Source organism: Fistularia commersonii, chromosome 18, assembly GCF_037954325.1.
Source record: "Fistularia commersonii isolate RoL2024-O1a breed Wild chromosome 18, RoL_Fcom_v1.0, whole genome shotgun sequence".
NCBI lineage: Eukaryota > Metazoa > Chordata > Actinopteri > Syngnathiformes > Fistulariidae > Fistularia > Fistularia commersonii.
Window position 1 is genome coordinate 630,146 of NC_141301.1, and position 22,232 is coordinate 652,377.

Consider the following 22,232-nt stretch of genomic DNA (forward strand, 5'->3'; position numbering starts at 1 on the left):
TCAACCCGAGAACAGTTAGAGGAGAAAAGATGGAACTCTGGGCACGGGGAACAGAGGAACCTGGAGACTCTGCTTGGAATCAGAACATCCAGGCAGTAGGTGAACTACCTCATCACACAGTATGTCAGATGACATCACCAGTGAGCGGCAGGCGGCGCTGCCCAAAAGGGGGCGGGGCTTCCTGTGGATCCTTGGACCAGGAGAAAGGATAAAGAGTTACTACGATGGTCATTCCAAAGAGGCCACCAGATACCCTTCACTTGCATCTATTAGCACTAGTAGCCATCAGATTGGAGCTTACAGTTCCAGAACAACCTTCAGGATACTGTGCCATCACACTGATGGACACTCAGGCTCCAGTGGTGACTTCTTAGAGCCTGGTCAGAAGCAGAAATGGGGCAAGAAGGACATAATTCAGAGTAGCGTCAGTGCTTGCCTATCTAAGCATGCTTCCTCTCAGAGACAGATGCTCATGCTCCAGCTAGCATTCAAGGTCAGTAGACGAGTGACACGTCCACGTGGAATCCGATCTTCAATCCCTGGGGCTCAGCAGGATCCTCTGATATGGCTTCATATTCTCACATTGAGGAATGTGAACTCAGGTGACCGGTTCTCCAGGACCTCAGGGAGGGTGAGCCTTCAGAGGTGACGACAGTTCATACTAAAGCTTAGAGAGAGATCGTCCTGGAAGGAGATGGCCTCGGTGTCTGAGGAACTTCTTCAATATTCACACGGACGTTTCATCCCTTCAGAACTAATGCTAATGCAAAACTAACTAAAGAGACATGAACTTAGGTGACTGAGAACCTTCAGAACGTCTACGAGCATCCAGAAGGATGAGCGGCGAGGATGGGAAGCTGCTCTGGCCAGGAATGCCAGGTCCACTGATCGTGGAAGCCCCGAGTCCAGAGTCGGAGTTTCATGACGTCAGTTTGTGGTAGGGGTACCGGGAGCGACTTGGAGTTTGGAAGGAATTGAACCGTAGACTGTGAACTCACCACCAACAGTTCTTCCTGTGGACTGATCTGTAGTGTGGTCTTCTCCGGGCCTGTGAACCCCGTCCCTGTCCGACAGTGTACTTCTGTCAAGCTCCCGGGGCGCCGGTCGCTGTGACAACACAGCCCTGTCAACGCCCGGGTGGGAAATTATAAGAGGGGCTGGGCTCGGGGCGGGAGAAGCTACTGACGACTTTTCGAGGGAACGATGGCTTCCGCCAAGCCGGCCGGCGAAAACCAGGTGGAGGGGCAGCAGAATTGGCAGAACGGGAAAAATGAGACGCAAGGGAAGCGCAGCCGCCGCAAGCCGAGCAAAGCTCCGGAAACCAACGAAGAAGAACGGACCCACGAGGAGGACATGACCGAGCTGCTGAAGGCCATGGACGTGCTGAAGGTGATGATCATGGACATGAAATCGGTCCAGGAGAATTTCGAAGGGAAAATAGACGACGTCCAGGACTCGTTCAGGAAAACCCTGGCGGACCAGTCCCGCAAACATGACGACAAACTCCTGAAAATGCAGGAAGATTTAAAAGAGAAGCACCAAATGGAGAAGGACATCGTGTGCCAGGAGCTGGCAAACAGACACCACCTCAAACTCCTGGACATCAAGAAGCAGTGTCTGGAGCTGGACCAGAGGAACCACAGGATCATCAGGAACTTGGAGTACGTCCTGCAGAAAGTGAGAAAGAACCACGAGATCACCATGCAGAAGAATGAAGAGGAGAAAAATTACCAGGGCGTCAGGGTGGGGATCCTCAAGCTGGACAAGAAGGAGATGACTCATCAAATCAAGACTCTGGAGAGGAGGGTCGATAACTACAAGAAGAGGATCACCGACCTGGAGAAGGCCGTCCAAAAGCGAGAATCCGTGCTGGTGGATCAGCCCGACAAGTTGCGCTCCGACGGACAGGACAGGCAAAGGAACCCGGGCAAAGACGGCAACGAGGAGCTGGACGTGGACAAGATCGTGACCAAGGACTTAGACAAAGCAAAAAGGAAAATCATCAAGTTGGGCGGGAGAGTGAAGTTTCTGGAGTCCAAGGTCAAGGCCAGCAAGCCGGAAATCAAGAAGCTCGAAAATCAAATCCAGCATCAGGAGACCTACATCCTCCGGCTGAAGGAGGACCTGCGGGACGCCGTGCCGTTGATTGATCAGCCCAAAAAGCTGAGGAGCAAAATAAACATCCTGAAAAGACGCTACCTGGAGGACGAGGAGGAGGAGAAAGTCCAAGGAGACCCAAAGGAGAGGCTCATAGACCCCAAAAAGAAGAACCAAGACCTGGAGATGAAGGAGGAGGAGACCAAGGACAAACCGCAAGGTCGATTCGAATGCGTCTACTGCAACCTGTGCCACTGCAAGACCTACCAGGACTTCTCCCGCCAGGTGCCGCTGCAGGTGCAGCTGCAGCTGAGCGCCGGGAAGGACGCCCACCAGAGAGGCATGCTCTTCGAGGCCAACCACAAAGCCAGAGAGAGGCAGCTGCAAGAAGTGGCGGCGCTGGCGGCGGCCGTCCGAAGGAAATAGCTACCAGCGGACCTTCGGATCCTTGCCGTCTTCGGCGGAGTGCGCGGCCATCGCTCTCGTTGCATCGGCGCCCCCTTTGGGCTCAGCAGACGGATTTCAGAGGCGTCCCTCAAGTCCAGACGGAGACATTCAGAAGATGTTGGTTGTGTATCAAAGGACCAGCGACCCGGACGAGATCCCATCCCTTCCCTTAGCTCCCGTTAGCTCCCGTTAGCTCCTGTTAGCTCAGTCACACGTTTACCTGAGCTGATTTATTCCTTGCCATCAGCCGTGTGCAACCTGGCCAGGCTGGTGGGCCCAAACTCCTGCTCTCTTTGAGGCCTTTGGGCTGAGGGTGCTGCTGGTGCACCAGGACGTCCTGCTTTCTCTGCCAGAGGGTCTCAGCCCCGCGGGCGCCCTGATGTCCCAGCAGTTGACCTTCTGTTCGTGGAGCGATGTCACCAAAGCCCACAATGACGGGACAACAGGTTCTAACAGACAAACGGGCGTCACCAGTAACCAACTGGTGACCATCTGGTGAGGATGGACGTGTGATTAAAGATGTCCGATGTTGTGAAGATGAATAAGATGATCTGAATGTTTGTGTCCCTGAAGGTCACCTTCTGATTCTGCTGTTGATAAAAGATGATGCTTTGAGGGTTCTTCCCAGCTGGTGTCTGCTCTTGTATGCCGGTAGATCTGTTTTTCCTTGGTCTCCTCGTGGTTCCACCTCTAGGGAATTTGAACCCGTTCACTCGCTCATAACTCCAGGGTGTCCCTTCAGCCCCACCATCGGGGTCAAATCGGCAGGTGAGAAGGTCCATCTGTGAAAAGAAACTGCACCTCAGGACCTCTGGAAAGCAGTCTGACGCTGATGGTCCGTCTTGATTCAAGCAGATCTTAGAAGTTAATTAATACACAATCATTTAGAAACCAGACAAACTAAACTAAGCAGGAAGTAACAGGGACAGAAACTGGATTCTATCTCCAGACAAGGAGCTGCGTGAGCGTTCTCCAGCAGGTGGTGGTGTTCCACAGGTGAACTGAGACCCTCAGGAGGCGGCTCAACACCACCATCACTCAGGACTATGATGGAATTATAGATAGAGAAGAGCTGAAGGCATAAGATCCAAATGAAATGTAAAGTTTGTTAAGTAGCCGTGGAAATGAGAGCTTCTCTGAAACTGTAGCAACTGAATTCCCAAGTAGAGAAAATACTAAGAATATTATAATTTAAAACGGAAGAGTATCAAGATTTTTCATGAAGCTTTTCAGAAAGAGACATCAACCACCTGCTTTTGGGGAAAAATACAATATTAAATGATTGGACGTAAGTATTTATATACATAATGTCTAAAAAAACACATGTACAAGTACATATTGTATAATATACAGTGTGTACTTGTACATGTGTTTTTATATGCATGTATGTAGACACCTACCTATGTACGTACATGTATATATGTGTGCACAGAATGCACATGTATGTATGTTTTTTCACAGTAGCTACACGTGTATACAGAATTTACTCATGTATGTGCACACGGTATACATGTGCATATATGTATATACACATACACCCATATATACTCACACGTATACATGTATGAAGCGAGGCCATTCAATGACATTCAATGCATAAATAAACGGTCTATGTTTTCTTCAAGACGAGAGGTGACCTGCAGAAGAAGAGGAAGAGGAGCCATGCTTGTTGCTGCTCTTCACCGCCGGGGTCAAACGCTGACCTTTGCCCTCCCCCAGACGGAGACTGTTAATGATTCAGCTCCAGACCGAGACAGTCTTCCATCATGGAGGGAGAACCTGAGGAAGCCCAGAGCCGGAGCGGAGGACTGAGGAGGAAGATCAGGGAGGTCTTCACCTGGTGAGCGAGCCAGACGTTGGTTTCAGAGCGCAGAAGAAGAGAGAAGGTCCGTCTGGATTCACAGGAGTCACTTCAGGAGATAGAGGAGCAGGAGATGGCTTTGACTTTTTCTCCTGAAGGCAGCCGCTGAACGTCTTGAGATGAAGATGGTCCTGGAGATAGAGAAGATCTGGCAAGAAGACACTCCGGAGACAAGTCCAGGAAGCCTTTTCAACAAGAGGTTCAGCGGTGACACTGACTGGAAATCTGCTAGATGTTTACTTTGGCTATTTTGTTACAAGGTGGAACGGCGGCGCACCACTTTATGGAGCTTCTGCATGTTCTCCTGTGTCTGCGTGGGGTTCCTCACTGTCCAAACACATGGAGGTTCATGGAGACCCTCCATTGTCCAGACGTGTGAATGAGAGAGTCCATTATTGTATGTCTCTATGACAAATGAATGAGGGGGTGAATGGCTGTCTGTTTGTGTAAGTGACCCTATGATTGGTCCAGGACTCGGCCAATCACAGCTGGGATAGGCTCCAAAAGTGGTGTAGACGATGAATGAATGAATGAATACTTTGTTATCAGTTAGATTTAATACTAACAAAACATCTGCTCAGTAACAGTGGCACCTGTCCAGATGCTTCCCTTGCAGAGCCTCTGATGCGATTATTTTGAAAGGACTGAATGTAACCCGTGCCGGTTTTCTCCTGGAAAGGAGTGGTGGTCCTTCAGAGATCTGAGCTCAGATCCTGATCTTCCTCCAGGATCCTGCCGCTGAAGCCGTCTCCTGTGTGCAGGCAGCTGGCGAGGACCCTGTCCCTGGGCCAGGGCTTGGCGGCGCTGGTCTGCGGGACGGCCGTCACCTCCCAGTACCTGGCCTCTGGTTTCCACGTCAACACGCCCATGATGCAGAGCTTCATCAACTACCTGCTGCTGAGCGCCGCATACGTCCCCCCGCTGCTCTGCAGGACAGGTAGCTACACCCGCACTCACCGGAAGTAGCCTTGAACGACACCTGACAGCACAGGAGGTGCGCTTGAACAAGCAAATGGCCTCAACAACTGCAAAGCTCACTGGATGTGGCCATTTCATAACACCTCAGCTCACAGGAAGTGACTTAAATTCCAACTAAGCTTTCAATCATTGAAAGGATGTATTTATGACTTACACTGAGAGTTTAGCCCACCAGGGGTCACTGAAGTTTCCTCTGTCTGACCCGCCGTTGACCTGTTTGTACCATGTGACTGCTCTGGGGTGCGCCATGTTGAACGCGGCGCCGTGTTCAGGGGACGGGAATCTGTTGCAGATCCTGAGAGCTAGGTGGTGGCGCTATCTCCTGCTGGGGCTGGTGGACGTGGAGGCTAACTACGCCGTGGTCCGGGCCTACCAGTACACCACCCTCACCAGTGTGCAGGTGGGGGCCGACAACCAGGGCTTGCTGTTGGCAACAAGTCCTTCCACAACAGGGACGTGACAGTTTAGATGTTTATCTAGCACTAGCTGGTTACTAGCTGACTGAGGTTCTCCTTAGCTATGGTTTAGCATTGCACTTTGATCTGCAAACCTGGTTAACGCTGTAAAGGACTCCATAGTTGAGGAGTACTAAGGTACCCACCAATGGAAGTACTCATGGCCCAAGGTACCAGGCCCTGATGAGGGTACGGGTTAAGTCAGGTATAGCAGGGTTACCAACCTAGCTTACCTGCCTGCATGCCTGATTAACTCAAGTTAACCTCAGTTATTGAGTACTTAGGTACTCTCCGATGGAAGAACACTTTATCGACAGCGTACCAGAACCTGACTAGGGTACAGGTTAAGTTGGGTATACCAGGGTTACCAACCTAGCTTACCTAAACCGGGTTTTATTAAAGGAGCTCTTATCTGAGCGACACAAAGGTACACGTTTACTTCAGTCTCCCTGGAGACAACTCAGTAAAGTACTTTTAAACTGAGACACTCAAAACTACTTCTACTGCTACAACGACTGTAAAAGGACTATTTCTTCAAAGAGGATCAGTTTAGCCCAGGAACACGAAGGAGCCTCTTCGAAGATGGAAACTAAAGAATAAATAGATCGGCTACATACTGTATGTGTACTGTACTACGCTCTGCTCGTAATAAAGTACTTTGTCAGTATTTTAATGGGTATTCACAAAGGGATGTGTGGTCTGCAGCTGCTGGACTGCTTCATCATCCCGGTCCTGATGGTTCTGTCCCGGTGGGTTCTGAAGACGCGCTACAGGCCTGTCCACGTGGTGGGGGTGTGCATCTGCCTGCTGGGGGTGGGCGCCATGGTAGGCGCCGACCTTCTGGCCGGACGGGACCAGGGGTCCGGTAAGAACCGCCTCCGGGTTCACCGAGCGCCGAGTCGGAGATTGTGTTTGGAGAACACCTGCCGCCTCTCGTCCCTCCTCAGCCTCGGACGTCCTGCTGGGCGACGGGCTGGTCCTGCTCAGCGCCACGCTGTACGCCGTCTCCAACGTGACGCAGGAGTACACGGTGAAGAACCTGAGCCGCGCCGAGTTCCTGGGGATGCTCGGCCTGTTCGGCTCGGCCATCAGCGCCGTGCAGATGTGAGGTCCTCGCCCACCCACTTCCGGGTTCTGTTGCCGCGTCGTCCCGACGTGACCCGAGGTTGTTTTTCTTCTTCTCTGGCCAGGGCCGTCTTGGAGCGACAGGAAGTGGCCGCGGTGCGGTGGAGCTGGGAAGTCGGTCAGTCGGCATTAAATATTGAAACGATAATTGGTTCAGGAGGTGAAGATCCCTGGAGGTTGGGAAGAGAAAGACGGGCTGCATTAGCTTAGCACGAATGCTAGTCTATGGTAACTGTTAGCCCCTGTTGTGCCAGACTCGTCCACTCGCCTGATTAGGAACAACCATCTGATGTTTTTTTTTTTGACAATTTCAACCAATGTTTGCGCTGATGACCGGTTGCCATGGTGACCGCCCCCCCCCCAGGCCTCCTATTCGCCGGCTTCGCATCCTGCATGTTCGGCCTCTACAGCCTCATGCCCGTTGTGGTGAAGCTCAGCAGCGCCACCTCCGTCAACCTGTCGCTGCTCACCGCCGACATCTTCAGCCTCTTCGCCGGGATCTTCCTCTTCGAGTACAGGGTGAGCACACACACACACACACACACACACACACACACACGCACACACTCTCACACACACACACACGCACATAGACAGAGGTCGCCGTGACCTGCTGGTGTGTGATAATAGCTGACGAGGGTTAAAGTGTAATGTTAGCGTCCTGAGGAGCTCAGGAGGAAGGAGTTGTAAGGAAGGAGACCTTCTGGACGCCGTCATTCCACCTGGTCCCACTGACCCGCCTGCTGACCTTTGACCCTGCAGTTCTCCGTCCTCTACCTGCTGTCGCTGGTCGTCATCGTCGTCGGATTCGTCGTCTTCAACGCCGCGCCGGCGCCCGCTGGCCACGCCCCCTCCGTCTCCGCCCCGAGCGGTCAGGGCAGTTGCCATGACGACCCTGACCCCAAGTCGGACGAGGAGGCTCCAGGGTTCCATCTCCAGGAGGAGAAGCACACCAAGATGTGAAAGTGTTTTTGGAAAGATGTGTATATTATAATAATCATTCATTCGTTCATTTTGGGATTCACCCTCTCTCCGGTGAACCTCCTAATGTTTTGGTGGGAAGACCTCGGAGAACCCTGAGGAACCCCACGTACACACGTGGAGAACGCGGAGGCTCCTCATGGAGTGGCCTCCTGCGAGACGAGGAGGTTCTCACCCCTGCACCGGCGAGCCGCCCTTATTATCATCACTAACTCAGCAGGAAACATGTCATCCAGGCTCCTTGTCTTCTGAGCCAAAGTCAAAACACAAACAAACCATGTTCGTGTCATTATCAATCCGTCTGATCCCGTGCTGTGAACAGCGCCCCTTGTGGTTGGAGTTGGTACTACAACAACATTGCCCTTGCCATCGTCAACACCTTCCAGTCCAAATGATCCAAATCAGTTTACTTGTGAGTGGTAAGGTAATGTCTTGTACATTTTCAGATATTCATGGGAGCTTCAATCTGGAGGTTCTGACGAGGGGGGTTGGATATGATTTAAAACATTTTTTTTAGGCTTTCTTGTCACTTCACTTATTTTCCCACGACTTTGGGAATGATGTCCAAAATAAGAGCGCTTCGCCTTTCTCAGATGTCGTGATGTTTGGAAGAGGCTATGATGTGATTTCTTTAAATAATGTCACGGCTGCTCTACCCCACCCACTCGTGTTCTTCTTCTCGTGCTGCAAACAACAACAAAACATCCTATTTGATCTAAATGTTCAATAAACTACTATTTTTCCTCACATGTGAGCGGGCAGTGAAAGAGAAATGAGCAAATAGGATTACATCTTCTTTGTCCTGTAGAATATTGAACCCAATTTCAACGGAAATCAATGATGATAATGTGATTTGAAGGCTTTAAAAGTCATTAATAAAAGCGCGACCTCGCCCCTTCGGAAGCCCCGCCCCTCGGGAAGCCCCGCCCCTCCCAGCTCCCCCGATCACGTGACCTGGTGTATGACGTCATGGGTGGGCGGGGCTCGGAGCGCGTTCACAACAAGCTGACCCGCCGCCCCTCGACCGCCGCTCACATTCTCTCCCGGGCTGTGGCTGTCGGAACTCGGCATGGGGAACTGTCTGACCGTGGGGCCGAACGAGGCGCTGGTGGTGTCCGGTAGGTCCACGCTCCTCCTCCCGCTCCCGCTAGGTCGCCTCCCCCGCCCTTCTTCCCCTCCCTCCCTCCGGACGGATGGACGGCGGTCCCGGCTAACGCTAGCCGACAGGATGCTGGCTAGCTCGCTAAGCTAGCATCCCGGAGGAGCCCGCTAAACTGGCATCGCGGACGGACGCGGAAATCGGGCGTTAATTCGGGGTGCGCGGCGAATCCCGGGGTTTAACCACTCCTGGTGCGGGTGGAGGCGGTGACAGGTGGATAGGCGGGCGGAGCCGGGGAGCCTCCCCTTCCCCCTTCCTCTCCTCCGGGCTGCTGAAGGACCGCCGCCTCCCGGCCGGATTCAGTTCCAGAAAAGGAACCGCACACATGCAGATAATTGGATTTAAAACAAACTAATAAGATCGTATTTTCTAATCCCGTTTGTGTGGAACCGGAACATGGGTTCTTTATAAAATTCACAGATTTAATGAAAAATATCATGGGAGTAGAAACGAGTGTAAATGTCAGTGTTTGTGTGAATACTGGGGACAAACGGAGTGTTGTGATTGACAGTTTTGTGTCCCGCACCTGAACGCATCGCGGGCGTTTTATAGGTCAGCCTGATGAGGTGGGCGTGTCCGCGGATCCGACCAATCAGCGTTGACCTGCACAAACCCCTGTCCAATCAGGACGGAGATTAAACCTTCTCATCCAGATCCATGGTCTTCCCACTGTGCTGGACCTTGGGGGTCTCCTGTGGCTCCACATGCGTCTCCACGGGCATCTTCTGAGAAGGTGGTCAGAGAAGGTTCTCCACCCTCTGTCCGTCTCCTCAGAAGCAGAGCGAGCCCGGTGCTGAGCCCGGTGCTGATCCTGCCTCCTCTTCCTCAGGGGGCTGCTGCGGCTCCGATGAGAAGACCTACGTGGTGGGGGGCTGGGCCTGGGCCTGGTGGCTCATCTCCGACATCCAGAGGTGACAGCTCCATCACTCCATCCATCACCGGCCTCACACACCTCCTCCCGCGGTCCTCGTGAAGTCTCGCTCCTTCCGCTCCCTGACACCGTTTCTTCTCGGCTTTCCCGCGAGGAGCCGTCCTGATGTTTGTCCGTGTCCTCAGGATCACGCTGGAGATCATGACGCTGCAGCCGCGCTGCGAGGACGTGGAGACGGCGGAGGGCGTGGCCATCACCGTGACGGGCGTGGCTCAGGTAAGGCCGCCGCCCCGCCGTGGAGACGTCTCCGTCGTGGAGACGTCTCCACCATGATGTGACGGCGCTCTGGTTCCAGGTGAAGGTGATGACGGAGCAGGACCTTCTGGCGCTGGCCTGCGAGCAGTTCCTGGGCAAATCGGTGATGGAGATCAAGGCCGTGGTCCTTCAGACGCTGGAGGGACACTTGCGCTCCATCCTAGGTGACCCTCCACAACCTCCAGCCGTGGTCCTGAGGCCCTGGTAACCGTGGTTACTGTGGTGTGCAGGGACGCTGACGGTGGAGCAGATCTACCAGGACAGGGACCAGTTTGCCAAACTGGTGCGGGAGGTGGCGGCGCCCGACGTGGGCAGGATGGGCATCGAGGTCCTCAGCTTCACCATCAAGGTCAGCTGCACGCCTGTGTGTGTGTGTGTGTATGTGGTATCCTGGAACCTCTGAGGTCCTCAGAGGTTCCTCAGAGGCTGAGCAGTTGTCCTCCAAGCCGAGCCCCGCCCTCAGGAGGACCTCAGAGATCTCCGAACGGCCGTGTGGGGATTCTTCTGGAGGTTCTTCTGGAGGTTTCACTGAAGGTTTGGAGGTGGAGGAAACGGGAAGATCTGTTTTACTAGCGGAGAAGAAAGTCCTGGAGGTCCCGCGTGACCACTAATTGCCTGTCAGGAGACACAGAGGCGAATCCACTCAGCTCTGTTGGAGACCGCCATCCATCTCCAGCAGATCAGTTTATCTCTGCGTGCAGGCGGCGTCTGCGCAGCATCACGACCTTTTAGCTCATTACGTCTGCTGCGGGCCGGAGGCGGAGGAGCGCTCTGGACAGCTCCGGCAGGGCGGAGATCTTCAGATGGAGCCGCTCGGCCCAGGCGGGGCCGTGTCGTCACGGCGTCCTCCTGCTTCGCACCAATCGGAGAGCGGGGCTTCTTCCGAGAACCTCCGGTCCACCGCGGGTCTGGGTTCGAAGCAGGAGAGGTCATGAGCTCACAGGCTAACGCTTACCATAGGACGCCGTTGGTTATGCTAAGCTAGCTAGCGGGGAGAGAGAAGAGCGCTTGAACGTCCCCCTGTGTCCCTCAAGGTTGTGAGGTCAGAAGGAAAGGGTTGAGGGTCTGACTCTCCTCTCCCTCTCCTGCAGGACGTCTACGACAAGCTGGACTACCTGAGCTCTCTGGGAAAGACCCAGACGGCCGCCGTCCAGAGGGACGCCGACATCGGCGTGGCGGAGGCTGAGAGGGACGCCGGGATCCGGGTAAGGCCAGAACCGAGGCGGCGCCGGTGAAGGTCGGCGTCGGCACCGACCTTCTGTCCTCCTCCTCCTCCTCACAGGAAGCCGAGTGCAAGAAGGAGATGATGGACATCAAATTCCAGGCCGATACCAAGATGGCGGACTCCAAGCGAGAGCTGGAGCTGCAGAGGGCCGCTTTCAGTCAGGAGGTCAACACCAAGGTGGGTCACGTGACCGGAGCTTCACGTGACCCACGGAAGCTCCGGTCCGACCTTCTCCCGCTCCGGTCCTCAGAAAGCCGAGGCCCAGCTGGCGTACGAGCTGCAGGCGGCCAAGGAGCAGCAGAAGATCCGCCTGGAGGAGATAGAGATCGAGGTGGTGCAGCGGAAGAAGCAGATCACCATCGAGGAGAAGGAGATCGACCGCACCGAGAAGGAGCTCATCGCCGTGGTGAAGCGTCCAGCGGAGGCTCAGGCCTACAAGATGCAGCAGCTGGCCGAGGGAGAGAAGTCCGTCAATCAACCGGTTAGCTCCGCCCCCAAGGATGGCCTCACGCCTCCTCTGACCTTGTGTGTGTGTGTGTGTGTGTGTGTGTGTGTGTGTGTGTGTGTGTGTGTGTGTGTGTCCAGGATGAAGAAGGTGCTGATCGCTCAGGCCGAGTCGGAGAAGATCAAGAAGATCGGCGAGGCGGAGGCGTCCTCCATCGAGGCGGTGGGGAAGGCGGAGGCGGAGAAGATGCGCCTGAAGGCGGAGGCCTACGCCCAGTACGGCGAGGCCGCCAAGACGGCCCTGGTCCTGGAGGCTCTTCCAAAGGTTCCTGAGCTCCTCCTCTGCACACGGAGACCTTCATCTCCACGGGCCGCCTCTAACCGTCTCCCTCCCGCCGCAGATCACCGCCAAGGTGGCGGCGCCTCTGGCCCGGACCAACGAGATCGTCATCCTGAGCGGCGAGGGCGGCCGCGTCACCGGCGAGGTCAACCGCCTGCTGGCTGAGCTTCCCGTGTCCGTCAACGCCCTGACCGGGGTGGACCTCTCCAAGGTGGGCTTCTGCCAGGTCCTCGCACCTTCACCGCCGTTTCCTCACGTCCGGGCTGAGTTCCTCTCCTGCTCCTCTGCAGATCCCTCTGCTGCAGAAGATGACCGGAGCTCAGGCCTGAGCAGCTCCACCTCCAACCCCCACGGACTGCCTTCAACACCTGTTTGTACGTATATACTGCAAGTATATACCACATGTATATACTGTGTGTGTATACTGCATGTATATACTGCGTTTATATACTATGTGTGTGTATACTGCGTGTATATACTGTGTGTATATACTGCTGTGTACTGCATGTATATACTGAAGCCTCTGGTGCCTTACATCAGACAGGACCAGAACACCTGCATGCTCCACTGCTCCTCCACAAGGAGCCCAGAACATCTGAGCTCCACGGGGGGGGAGGGGTCACGTGACCCGCCGTCAGTTTGCGTTCTTCTCCTCGGTCGGAACCCGAGAAGACCTCGGAGAAGATTTCAGAACCCGGGTATTCTTTGGAAGCGGTCCGACGCATCCTTCTGACTTTTTACATTTTTGTACGCCTTTAACCCTCCGGGCGCTTCTGGGTTTTGTCTTGGCCGTGTGACGCCGAGGTCCTCCACTCTGGAGGCGGTGCCGGCCGGAGGACAGGAGGTGGATCTCACAGGAGACCAAGTGACAGCAGAGGAGAGAAGGCGCCGTCTCCTTCTCCTTCTTCTCCGTCTTCGCTTTTAACAGAACAGGACGAAACTCCCAGGAGCGAGAACATCTGAGGGAAGGTAGAACATCGGGACCGGGTTCTTCAAGGCTCTGGGCATTGACAGGTCTGAGAGCCCAGGGGGTCCCAAGAAGATCGAGGTCCACCTGTGGTCTGCGGGGAGTCCTCAGGAGACCGGGGTCCACCTGCAGGAGGTCATGCAGGTCAGCAGAGCCACACCTTCTCCCTCCGTGTTCTTGCCTGGCTGAAGGTGTAGAATCAGACGCAGAGGTTCAGGTGTGTGTGGGTTGGGCTGGACGACACCCCTCCCCACACACACTTACACCTCACACACACACATTTAGCACTAAACACTCCCGTCTTGTTTCGACTCGTGTTTGAGTAGCAACGTGTACTTGAAAGTATTGGTAGTAGTTGTACTTTGTACTGAAGTATTCCCTTTCTAAGCCCAACTCACTCACACTTTTGGATATCGTAGCACCCTGTGCACCAGGTAGTACTAGATCTTTGCAGTACTTGGGAGTAGAAGAGTAGAAGTACCCCGTGGGGGGGGATTATGGAGTACAAGTACACAGGCTTGAGTGCTTTGTGGTGGAGGAGAAGGTGTAGAAGGTCTTCCCCGATCTGTGTGTGTGTGTGTGTGTGTGTGTGTGTGTGTGTGTGTGTGTGTGTGTGTGTGTGTGTGTGTGTGTGTGTGTGTGTGTGTGTGTGTGTGTGTGTGTGTGTGTGTGTGTGTACCGCTGACACCACCTAATAAAACCACCCCACGCTGCCTCTGTGGATCCTCGGCCTCCGTCAGCCTCGCTGTGTCCGGGAGGCGTCGCTGCAGCCGAGCAGAACCAGGTGGGAGGATGAAAACCAAAACAACTCCACCCGTGGGGAAAAACACCCAAACAAGTCAAATTGTGAAGGGAAACAAAAGACTTTCACATCCTGGAAACTCCTGGATTTATTTATTCATTTATTTATTTAACTATCTATTTATTTATTTATGTGTTTGCGTGCGAATGATATATGTATATATTTACTCATAGATGTAGGTCAATGTGTTTCAGCCCATGATCAATGACTTTTATTATTCATGAGCCCAGATGAATGATTAAACCCCATCGGATAAAATGCCAGGATAATTGGAACGCTCAGTTCTTTGTTTGCTCGTGCACACCCTGTCCGGTTACCTCTTCCGATGTAATCCTGCAGCATTTAGAGATATTAGAGAATAAAAACTGTTTTTCTATCATCTGATGTGTCGAACCTCCTCCCTGCGGCTCCACAGCGCCACCCTGCGGCCTCAGAGAAGGTGCTCAGCTTCTCCACGGACTTCCTGTGACAGGAAAAAAAAAACAAATAAGCAGGTTCACACGTAAAAGTGAAAGAAATCATCTGCTCTCAGGTGAAACCAACACCTCAGAAACATTGGTCAGGTTCTCTATGCAAGTTATTATGATGATGAGTGGTTGTGCCTGTAGAGGTAGTTCTGAAGAAATTGAATTGTTTGACTTAAAAGTACACATTTTAAGGCCCGAGGGTTTGAAGCAGAGGTGATGAACGCTACCTCGTCGTACCTCACACATATAACACATCGGTGTTTGCAGTAATTTGGGCCATTATTGATTTTTCTCATATTTATTCGGACGATTTTCCGTAGTTGAGAATGTCTTGACTTTCTATCTGTTTTCCACACCATGAAAGAGCAAAAGTAGTATGAAACGTGTCAATAAATAAATGACATCTGACTGGGATATAATTCCGAAATTAAGTGAGCATGAAGGATAAAACGGAATTAAATGAACCCGCAGTGAACTGACCACCGCCCTGCTATTTTTGATCAGGCGTTCTCAGCGGCCGCCTCTCGGCGGGGCAGGGGTCCTGTTTGTGCGCCTGCGCAGAGCGATCGCAGCCGTAGCCCTACCGACAGCTGCAGCAGGGAGCCGCCGCGGCCGCCGGGGGGGGACGGTCTCTTCGCCGCGAACCCGACGAATCCGCCGCTCCGCCGCCGCAAGATGAAGCTCCCGTACTCCTAGCTCCCCCCGCCGAGTAAGTCTCCCCGCCCGGGCGGAACCGGCGCCTCCTCCTCGGGCCGAGCCGGAACCGGAGTCAAGCTAGCGGCTAGCCGGCCTGCGCTCGACGGCACAAAGACCCCGCTTGTTTATTGTGACGCTTCCGGCCGGGAACGGGGCTTCGCTCCCCGCTGAGGCTCCGCGGAGGCCGCCGGGACCCCGGGGACCCGCCTCACGGCTGACCGGTGTTTACCGAGCGACGCTGCCGGCTCCGGTCCGGTCCAGTCCACCGGTAGGGAGGGACCCCGGTCCTCGCCGCCGGTCCGGGTCTCGGGTTTGACCCACAGCAGAGGAACGTGACGCAGCACTTCCTGTCAGACTTTGACCTCTGACCTCTGACCCTCCCGTCGATCGGAGAGGGTCGGGTGACCTCCTGATGGAGTCACCAGAGGACCGGCTTCCTGTCTGCACGTCACAGCTGAGACACACTGCCATTTTGGGAAAGTAGAATGTGATTCCACAGCTGTGTGTGTGTGTGTGTGTGTGTGTGTGTGTGTGTGTCCACAGCAGGGTGAGGAGACGTCCATGCTGAAGTAGAGGGACAGTGACATGCTGGCTTGTCTGCCGGTGTCCAGCGACCTCACCATCCTCCGTCTCCCGCACTTGCAGATGAACACTGGACTTCAGACATGTAGGTAGTGTGTGTGTGTGTGTGTGTGTGTGTGTGTGTGTGTGTGTGTGTGTGTGTGTGTGTGTGAATTAGTTGGTCCATCTTCTCAGGAGATCTTTGGTTCGGACCCTGAACCCTGACTCACCTGTTATGGTCCAGAGGTCCTTGATGAACTGAACAAACTCAATCCAGGTGTGTTGGCGTCTCAGTGTGTGACGTTGGTCCTCCGTGTCCTCCTGCAGGGGAAACCCCGCAGATGATGAGATCTTCCAGCTGTCCGTCTCCAGCCGAGTTGGATGCGTATGCTGAACGTGTGGCCCACAGCCCGCTGACCATCCAGATCTTCCCCAACAGCGTGCGCGTCCCCCAGCGCCGGCCGCCGCGCCGCACCGTCAACGGCCTCGACGCCTGCTCGTCCGCCCGCCGCCCGCAGGTCCAGCCGAGCCCCTCCCAGGTGAGCTCCAGGGGGGGTCTGCTGGCCGTCCTCGACGCGCCAGATAAAGGCCTCGCCAAGGAGCCGGAGCCCGCCGGCCGTCCGAAGGCGGCCATGAACCCTCACGGCGGGCCGTACGCCGCGCCTGGCGCTTTAAGTGGCCCCCACCTCCAGGGGGCGCCGCCCCCCAAACCGGGTCCGGGGCACCCGCAGCAGGCGGGCCTGGACCCTCAGCCCATGACTCTTCACCACCACCAGCAGCAGCAGCAGCTGCAGCAGCGGGTCGGTCCCCACTCCCACTCCCACTCCCACTCCCACTCCCACTCCCACTCCATGCAGCGGCAGCAGCGGCTGTCCCACCCCCCCGCCCAGCCAGCCGCCCCCCCCCTGGGCCCCCAGCAGCACCACCTGCAGACACTGAAGCACCAGGCGGCTCCTCCTCCTCCTCCTCAGGCTCTGCTCCCACAGCCCGGGGCCTCTCAGGATCTGTGCCACCCGCCCGACGCCGCGCCCCCCTGCCCGGCGGCGGCGTACGGCCCACGCAAGCCGCCCGACGCCGACGCCCCCCCCAATGTGACCGTATCTACCTCCACCATCCCGCTGTCCATGGCGGCGAGCCTCCAGCAGAGCCGGCCGGGCGACCTGAGCAGCATCGTGCTGCAGATCAACCAGCTGTGTCAGGCCCGCGCCGGCGCCGGCGCCACCTCCGTGTGCGAAGGCCAGATCGCCAACCCCAGCCCCATCAGCCGCAACCTGCTCATCAACGCCAGCTCCAGGGTGTCCTCAGCCCACGCCGTCGGCGCCGTCTGCCCGCCGGATGCCCCGCCGGCCTTCCAGCCCGACCCGGAAAAGGCGGCGCCGCCTCCGGCGCACCCGCAGAAGCAGCGGTCGTGGGCGCAGCACCAGCTGGCCCACCTGCAGCGCCAGCCGGAGGGGGTTCATCCCTGCAAGGCGCCGCGCATGGAGCCCCCGCCCGACTGCCCTTTCCCCCCCCGGACCCCGGCCTTCCCCCACAAGCTGCCCGCCGCCGCCGCCGCCGCCCACCCCTTCCCCTCCAAGCCTCCGGACAAGCAGAGGGCGCCGTCCCCGGCCGGCTGCATGGCGGTGCCGTACATCAACGGCCACTACATGTGGCCTGCGGCCGGCGCCAACGGACCGGGTCCCCAGGACGCCGCCTTCCAGGGCGGGCGAGTCCCCGGGGCCAAGTACCGGCCGGGGAAGGACGCCAAGATGGCGGCCGGCGTGGAATTCTTAGGAGGAGACTTCCAGATCCCGAGCTTCCAGGAGCCCGGCATGGACGTGATGCACAGGGCGGCGGCCATGGCGGCGGCGGCGGCTCAGGTCCAGGACCCCAGCAATGGCGGAGGCATCCACGCACACGCACACCCCCACCCCCACCCCCACGCACACCACCCCGGCTACCGGTAGAGGGTCCTCCTGGTCCTCCTGGTCCTCCTGGTCCTCCTGGTCCTCCTGGTCCTCCCCCGCTAACTTCTCCTCAGGTCTGAAGCCGTGGCGGTGGCGATGAAGGTCTCTGTCCGCCACCAAGATGGCCGCCTGTATATACCATTGTGCTGCACCTGCTCGCCGTACGGTTGTCGGAGCTTCTCCTGGCCGGGCGGGGGGGCAGTTTCTTCTTCTGTGGTTCCAGAGACACCTGGAGGAGCTGCCAGGACCTCCTCCTCCTCCTTCACCTTCATCCACCCCACCGCCGAGCTTCTATTTATATGCAAATCAGCAGACTGTTAGCGTAGCCTCGTAGGAGGCACAGGAAGTGCCCCCCCCCCACCCAGAAGGTCCAGCCTGGACATCTCGGCCTGGATGGGCTTCAGAGCCTCGGTGGATTTGAGTCGATCCAGCCGTCTGGCAGCGGCGTGCACGTCCCCTGGAAGTTGGGGAAGTGTTAGCTGCTAGGCTAGGAGATGCTAACAGCAGGTACAGCCCTTTCATCCAGGCGTGGAGGTGCAGCAGATACCTGCAGGCCTCGCTGTCGTCCCATTGGACGGAACTCACGTGGAGTTCTCCAGGTTCTTCTGGTCTGGTTGGATGGAGGCTCCCTCAAAAGTGAAGTACTGTTTGAAGTAGTATTTGAAGTAGTACTGGATTAGCCCCGCCCTCTGTGGTATCTGGAGTACTTGAACCCTGGAGGGGGCGGGGCTAGAGACTAAGCCCCGCCCCCTCCTGTCAGGAAACTCAGACCCATCACATGCAGGTGGTTTTGTGAAGCTCTGACCTCCAGGTCCTCCTGGTCCTGGTCCTGGTCCTGGTCCTGGTCCTCCAGGTCCTCCTCCACCCCTCTGCCTTCTGGGAAAAAGCCTTAAAAGTTGCAGTAATAATTTGAATGATATTAATAATAAGGACTTGTGTGCGCACGCGTGCGTGCGTGCGTGTGTGTGTGTTTGTGGATCCTTCAACTTCTGATGGACCACTTTATTTATATGGGGGGGCAGCTGGCTACTTTATTGTTTTACACACACACACACACACACACACACACACACACACACACTACTGCTGTCCAGTCCACTGGGTTTCCACGTGCACGCGTTTGATGTGTGTGTGTGTGTGTGTGTGTGATGACATTGACAAGCGCTCACACACTGCCCTCATTAACCCTTTCACTCCAACGGCAAAGAGTGAGTCACTGTTTGAAGTGTGATTGGTTCAAATAGGTGTTTGATCTTTGTGGAGAAATACAACTTTGCAGCCCCCCCCCCCCCCCCCCCCCCCCCGAGGTCATGGGAACAGACGAACAGACCATAATAAGACAAACAGAGGAGAAACGTGTTCATGTAACAACAAAAGTGTATTTAATACTTTCATCACTGTCATCAGTTCAGGCACAGGAAGCAGGAACACATGTGTGTGTATGTGCGTGCGTGTGTGTGTGTGTGTGTGTGTTTAAATGCTTGTGAACATCCTCTGCTGCCGTGAAGGGGAATAACTTGACAAGTTGTATAGCGGCTCCGGCTGTGTGTGATAAGATGTAAACATGTAATAAGTGTGTAATGAGTGTGTCACACGCGTCACTGGAACACGTGAAAAGAATAATCAAGATAAAATAGTAAAAGTCAAGAATCCGACCCTCAACCAGCTCAAACCAGGTTTCGGTTCAATCCCTGACCCGGTTAGTGCCGGCTAACCAGGTGATTAAAGAGACACTATTTATTACAGTTTGTCAAGTTTTCCCTGTGTTTTCTGCTCCTGTGTTAGAACTGTGTTTGACCTTTGACCCCAGGGTGGTGGCACAAGCCCCGCCCCCTCCGCCTTGCCGCCGCCAGGCTCCGCCCCTTCATGTCAAGTGCCTCTGCAGAGTGAGTGAACAAGTGTGTGTGTGTGTGTGTGTGTTGAAGGCCCTTCTACTTGTGCACGTAGACAAGCGTGCACGGTGCCTGAATGGGACGTGGGGGCGGAGCTACTTAAGTGTTACTACTGATGTCGGAGGGGGCGGAGCCTCCGGGTGCCGCCGGGAACCTCGTCTGCTGCTGACTCGCCGACCAAAGTGACGGGCCGCCCCTCGCCGGGGAAGCCCCGCCCCCCGAGACAAACAGGAAGTGGGCGGGAGCCGGGCGGGGGGGCGGATGCGTGATGTTCCGCAGAACCTTCAGGAACTCCATGTCTTGCACAAACATTCCCCGTAACCAAAATAAAGAGTTTGCAAACAGTCGGCGCCGCCCCTTCCTTCGCCGCACTTCCTGTTCTGTTTTTGAAGGCGGGAAACCGACCCGTCGGCCACCGCGTCCGGGGAGTTGGTCGTCATGGAAACAGGAGGAGGAGGAGCAGCCTCGACACGGTTCTCGGTCGTCTGGATTTGTCCGAGGGAGAAGGTCTGGTGGTGGAACAGGTTCTCCAGGTTCTCCAGCAGCTTCACTGGAAACTGAATCATCTGCAGGTGAGTGATGGTGGACGGTCAGATGATTGACAGCTGAGTGTCTGCATTAAGCCCCGCCCCCAGCCAATCCCACAGCTTTCAAAATACAACATTTTTAATAACACCTTCAACACAAAGCCCAAGGGGTGTGTGTGTGTGTGTGTGTGTGTGTGTGTGTGTGTGTGTGTGTGTGTGTGTGTGTGTGTGTGTGTGTGTGTGTGTGTGTGTGTGTGTGTGTGTGTGTGTGTGTGTGTGTGTGTGTCGTCCAGTATGAGGTCCTCGTGGTTCTCCATCCATCCAGCAGGAGGAGCTCAGGTTTGTAGGACCAGGTTCCTCCAGGAGATGCTGCCGTTCCTTCTGCAATGCCGGGATCTGGTTCATCTGAAGAACCTGCTTCGCGTTCCTCAGGTTGACGGCATCATCTGCCCTCCTTCCTCCCAGCAGAAGTCCTCCCTGGAGGTGGCATCTCCTCCGGAGGTGGGACGCTCCCCTGGTCACACCACTGGTAAGCAAACAGGCAAAGCCACCTTCTACCTTACCTTCTCGTCCACCTGGGACACTGGCGGGGAGTGGGAGACCTCCAAGCTCCTCAGGAGAAGACGAGGAGGAGAAGAAGAATCAAGGCTCCAAGAAAAATACCTTTTTATTTCATTATAAATCACATCCTTGAATCTATGAAAGCAGAAAATCCCCGTTTTTCTCATTGTTGCTTTTCCTTTGTTTGTTTGTCGCGGGTCGTTCCTGTGTTTGTCCTTCAGGAGAGTCCTCCCGTCCTTCAGGAGAGTCCTCCCGTCCTTCAGGAGAGTCCTCCTGTCCTTCAGGAGAGTCCTCCTGTCCTTCAGACCATTGTAGACAGGGTTTGGGGGGTCGGGGGGTCTCGGGGGGTCGGGGGTCACGTACGAACACAGACACTGTCAAACAGCAAAGGGGTGAGGTGGTAGCGTTAGCGGTAGCAGTAGTAGTGGGGGGGTGATGGGGGCACAGAGGGGCTTCACGGTAACCGTCTTTCAAATCCGCGTAATACATTGAATGTGCATTTGTAGGGTGGGGGGTCACCGTAGGGTCAAAGTTCACCGTGGCTCCATATTGTATGCTTCGGCTTCCCCCCCGTGGCGTTCCGCCCGGCGCCGTCCTCGGGACGCCGGAGTTTGTTCATTCGAATGTTTTATTTGCGTCAAACAGCCCCGACATGGACGCCGTCCAGGAGCGCCTCGGCGGTTCACCGTCCGGTGGTTCGGCAGAGAGGGGGGGGCGACAAACATGGCCGCCGGGGAAACGGCGAGGAGGACGAGCCGTTTTTGAGACAAGACGGTCCCGGGTCCGAGGCCCCGCTGGTCCTCGCGGGGCCCGACAGCAGAAACCCAGAGAGTTCTGAAGGAACGAGGCGGCGTCCGTGGGTTCCAAAGACTCTCGGCTGGTCCGGAGGTCGGCCCCCCCAGACCCCCAGACCCCCAGACCCCCAGACCTGGAGCACCAAGGACGGGTTCCAAACCTCCGCGTCGGAGGCGTTTGCATATTCACGCGTCACCTATTGCTTCTCTGGACCAGGACCTCCACGCCTCCGCCCCGCTCGGGTCCGGCTCCGGGTCCCGGTCCTGGTCCGGGTCCTGGTCCGGGCCTGGGTCCGGGTGGCATTAAGGGGGGGGGGGGGGCGGGGGTGCCATGACCTCTGGGGCAGCTGACGGGGCAAAGATGGAGGATCATCAAGAAAAGGTTGCAGGAGGAAAATAAATCTGTCTTAGCTTAACTCAGGTTTACTTAATCTTATCTTACCGGATCTTATTTTATCTTTTCTTAACTAAACTTCACTTTTCTTGGTTTAACTTAACTCAACCTAACATTATATAACATCGTATCTTAACTTATTATGTCAACTTACCATTACTTAACATTACATATCCTTACTTATGTTATCGTTAGTTCATTTATCATTACTTATGTTTACTTAACCCGGTTTAACACCACTTTTATCTTAACTAATCTCATCTCTAAGTTTGCTCCTGGTATCTGCTCGGCTTCGCTGAGCTTCCACCTCACAAAGATGAGGAAACC

The 22,232-nt window shown here is 55.5% G+C and overlaps 3 protein-coding genes across 5 annotated transcripts in view; 2 read left to right on the plus strand and 1 right to left on the minus strand.

The window, feature by feature from the left end:
• Positions 1–8,919: 8,919 nt before the first annotated feature.
• Positions 8,920–14,446, plus strand: LOC147224030 (flotillin-2). Its single transcript, XM_086164388.1, has 11 exons — positions 8,920–9,062; positions 9,933–10,014; positions 10,160–10,250; positions 10,330–10,453; positions 10,520–10,638; positions 11,381–11,494; positions 11,572–11,691; positions 11,765–11,979; positions 12,100–12,283; positions 12,360–12,509; positions 12,589–14,446. Exons 1-11 carry the CDS (start codon positions 9,014–9,016, stop codon positions 12,625–12,627), a joined length of 1,287 nt encoding a protein of 428 aa, XP_086020514.1. The 5' UTR covers positions 8,920–9,013; the 3' UTR covers positions 12,628–14,446.
• A 596-nt stretch (positions 14,447–15,042) lies between these two features.
• LOC147224031 (protein FAM222B-like) lies at positions 15,043–19,973 on the plus strand. Its single transcript, XM_086164945.1, has 3 exons — positions 15,043–15,243; positions 15,777–15,897; positions 16,119–19,973. The coding sequence occupies exons 2-3, from the start codon at positions 15,816–15,818 to the stop codon at positions 17,735–17,737; spliced, it is 1,701 nt and encodes a 566-aa protein (XP_086021071.1). The 5' UTR covers positions 15,043–15,243; positions 15,777–15,815; the 3' UTR covers positions 17,738–19,973.
• An 832-nt stretch (positions 19,974–20,805) lies between these two features.
• Positions 20,806–22,232, minus strand: part of LOC147224032 (leucine-rich repeat and fibronectin type III domain-containing protein 1-like protein) — a 102,910-nt gene continuing 101,483 nt past the window's right edge. For all 3 annotated transcript variants that reach the window (XM_086165047.1, XM_086165046.1, XM_086165048.1), the window contains exon 16: positions 20,806–21,858. The gene's annotated coding sequence lies outside the window, so the exon portion shown is untranslated. The remainder of the gene's footprint in view (positions 21,859–22,232) is intronic.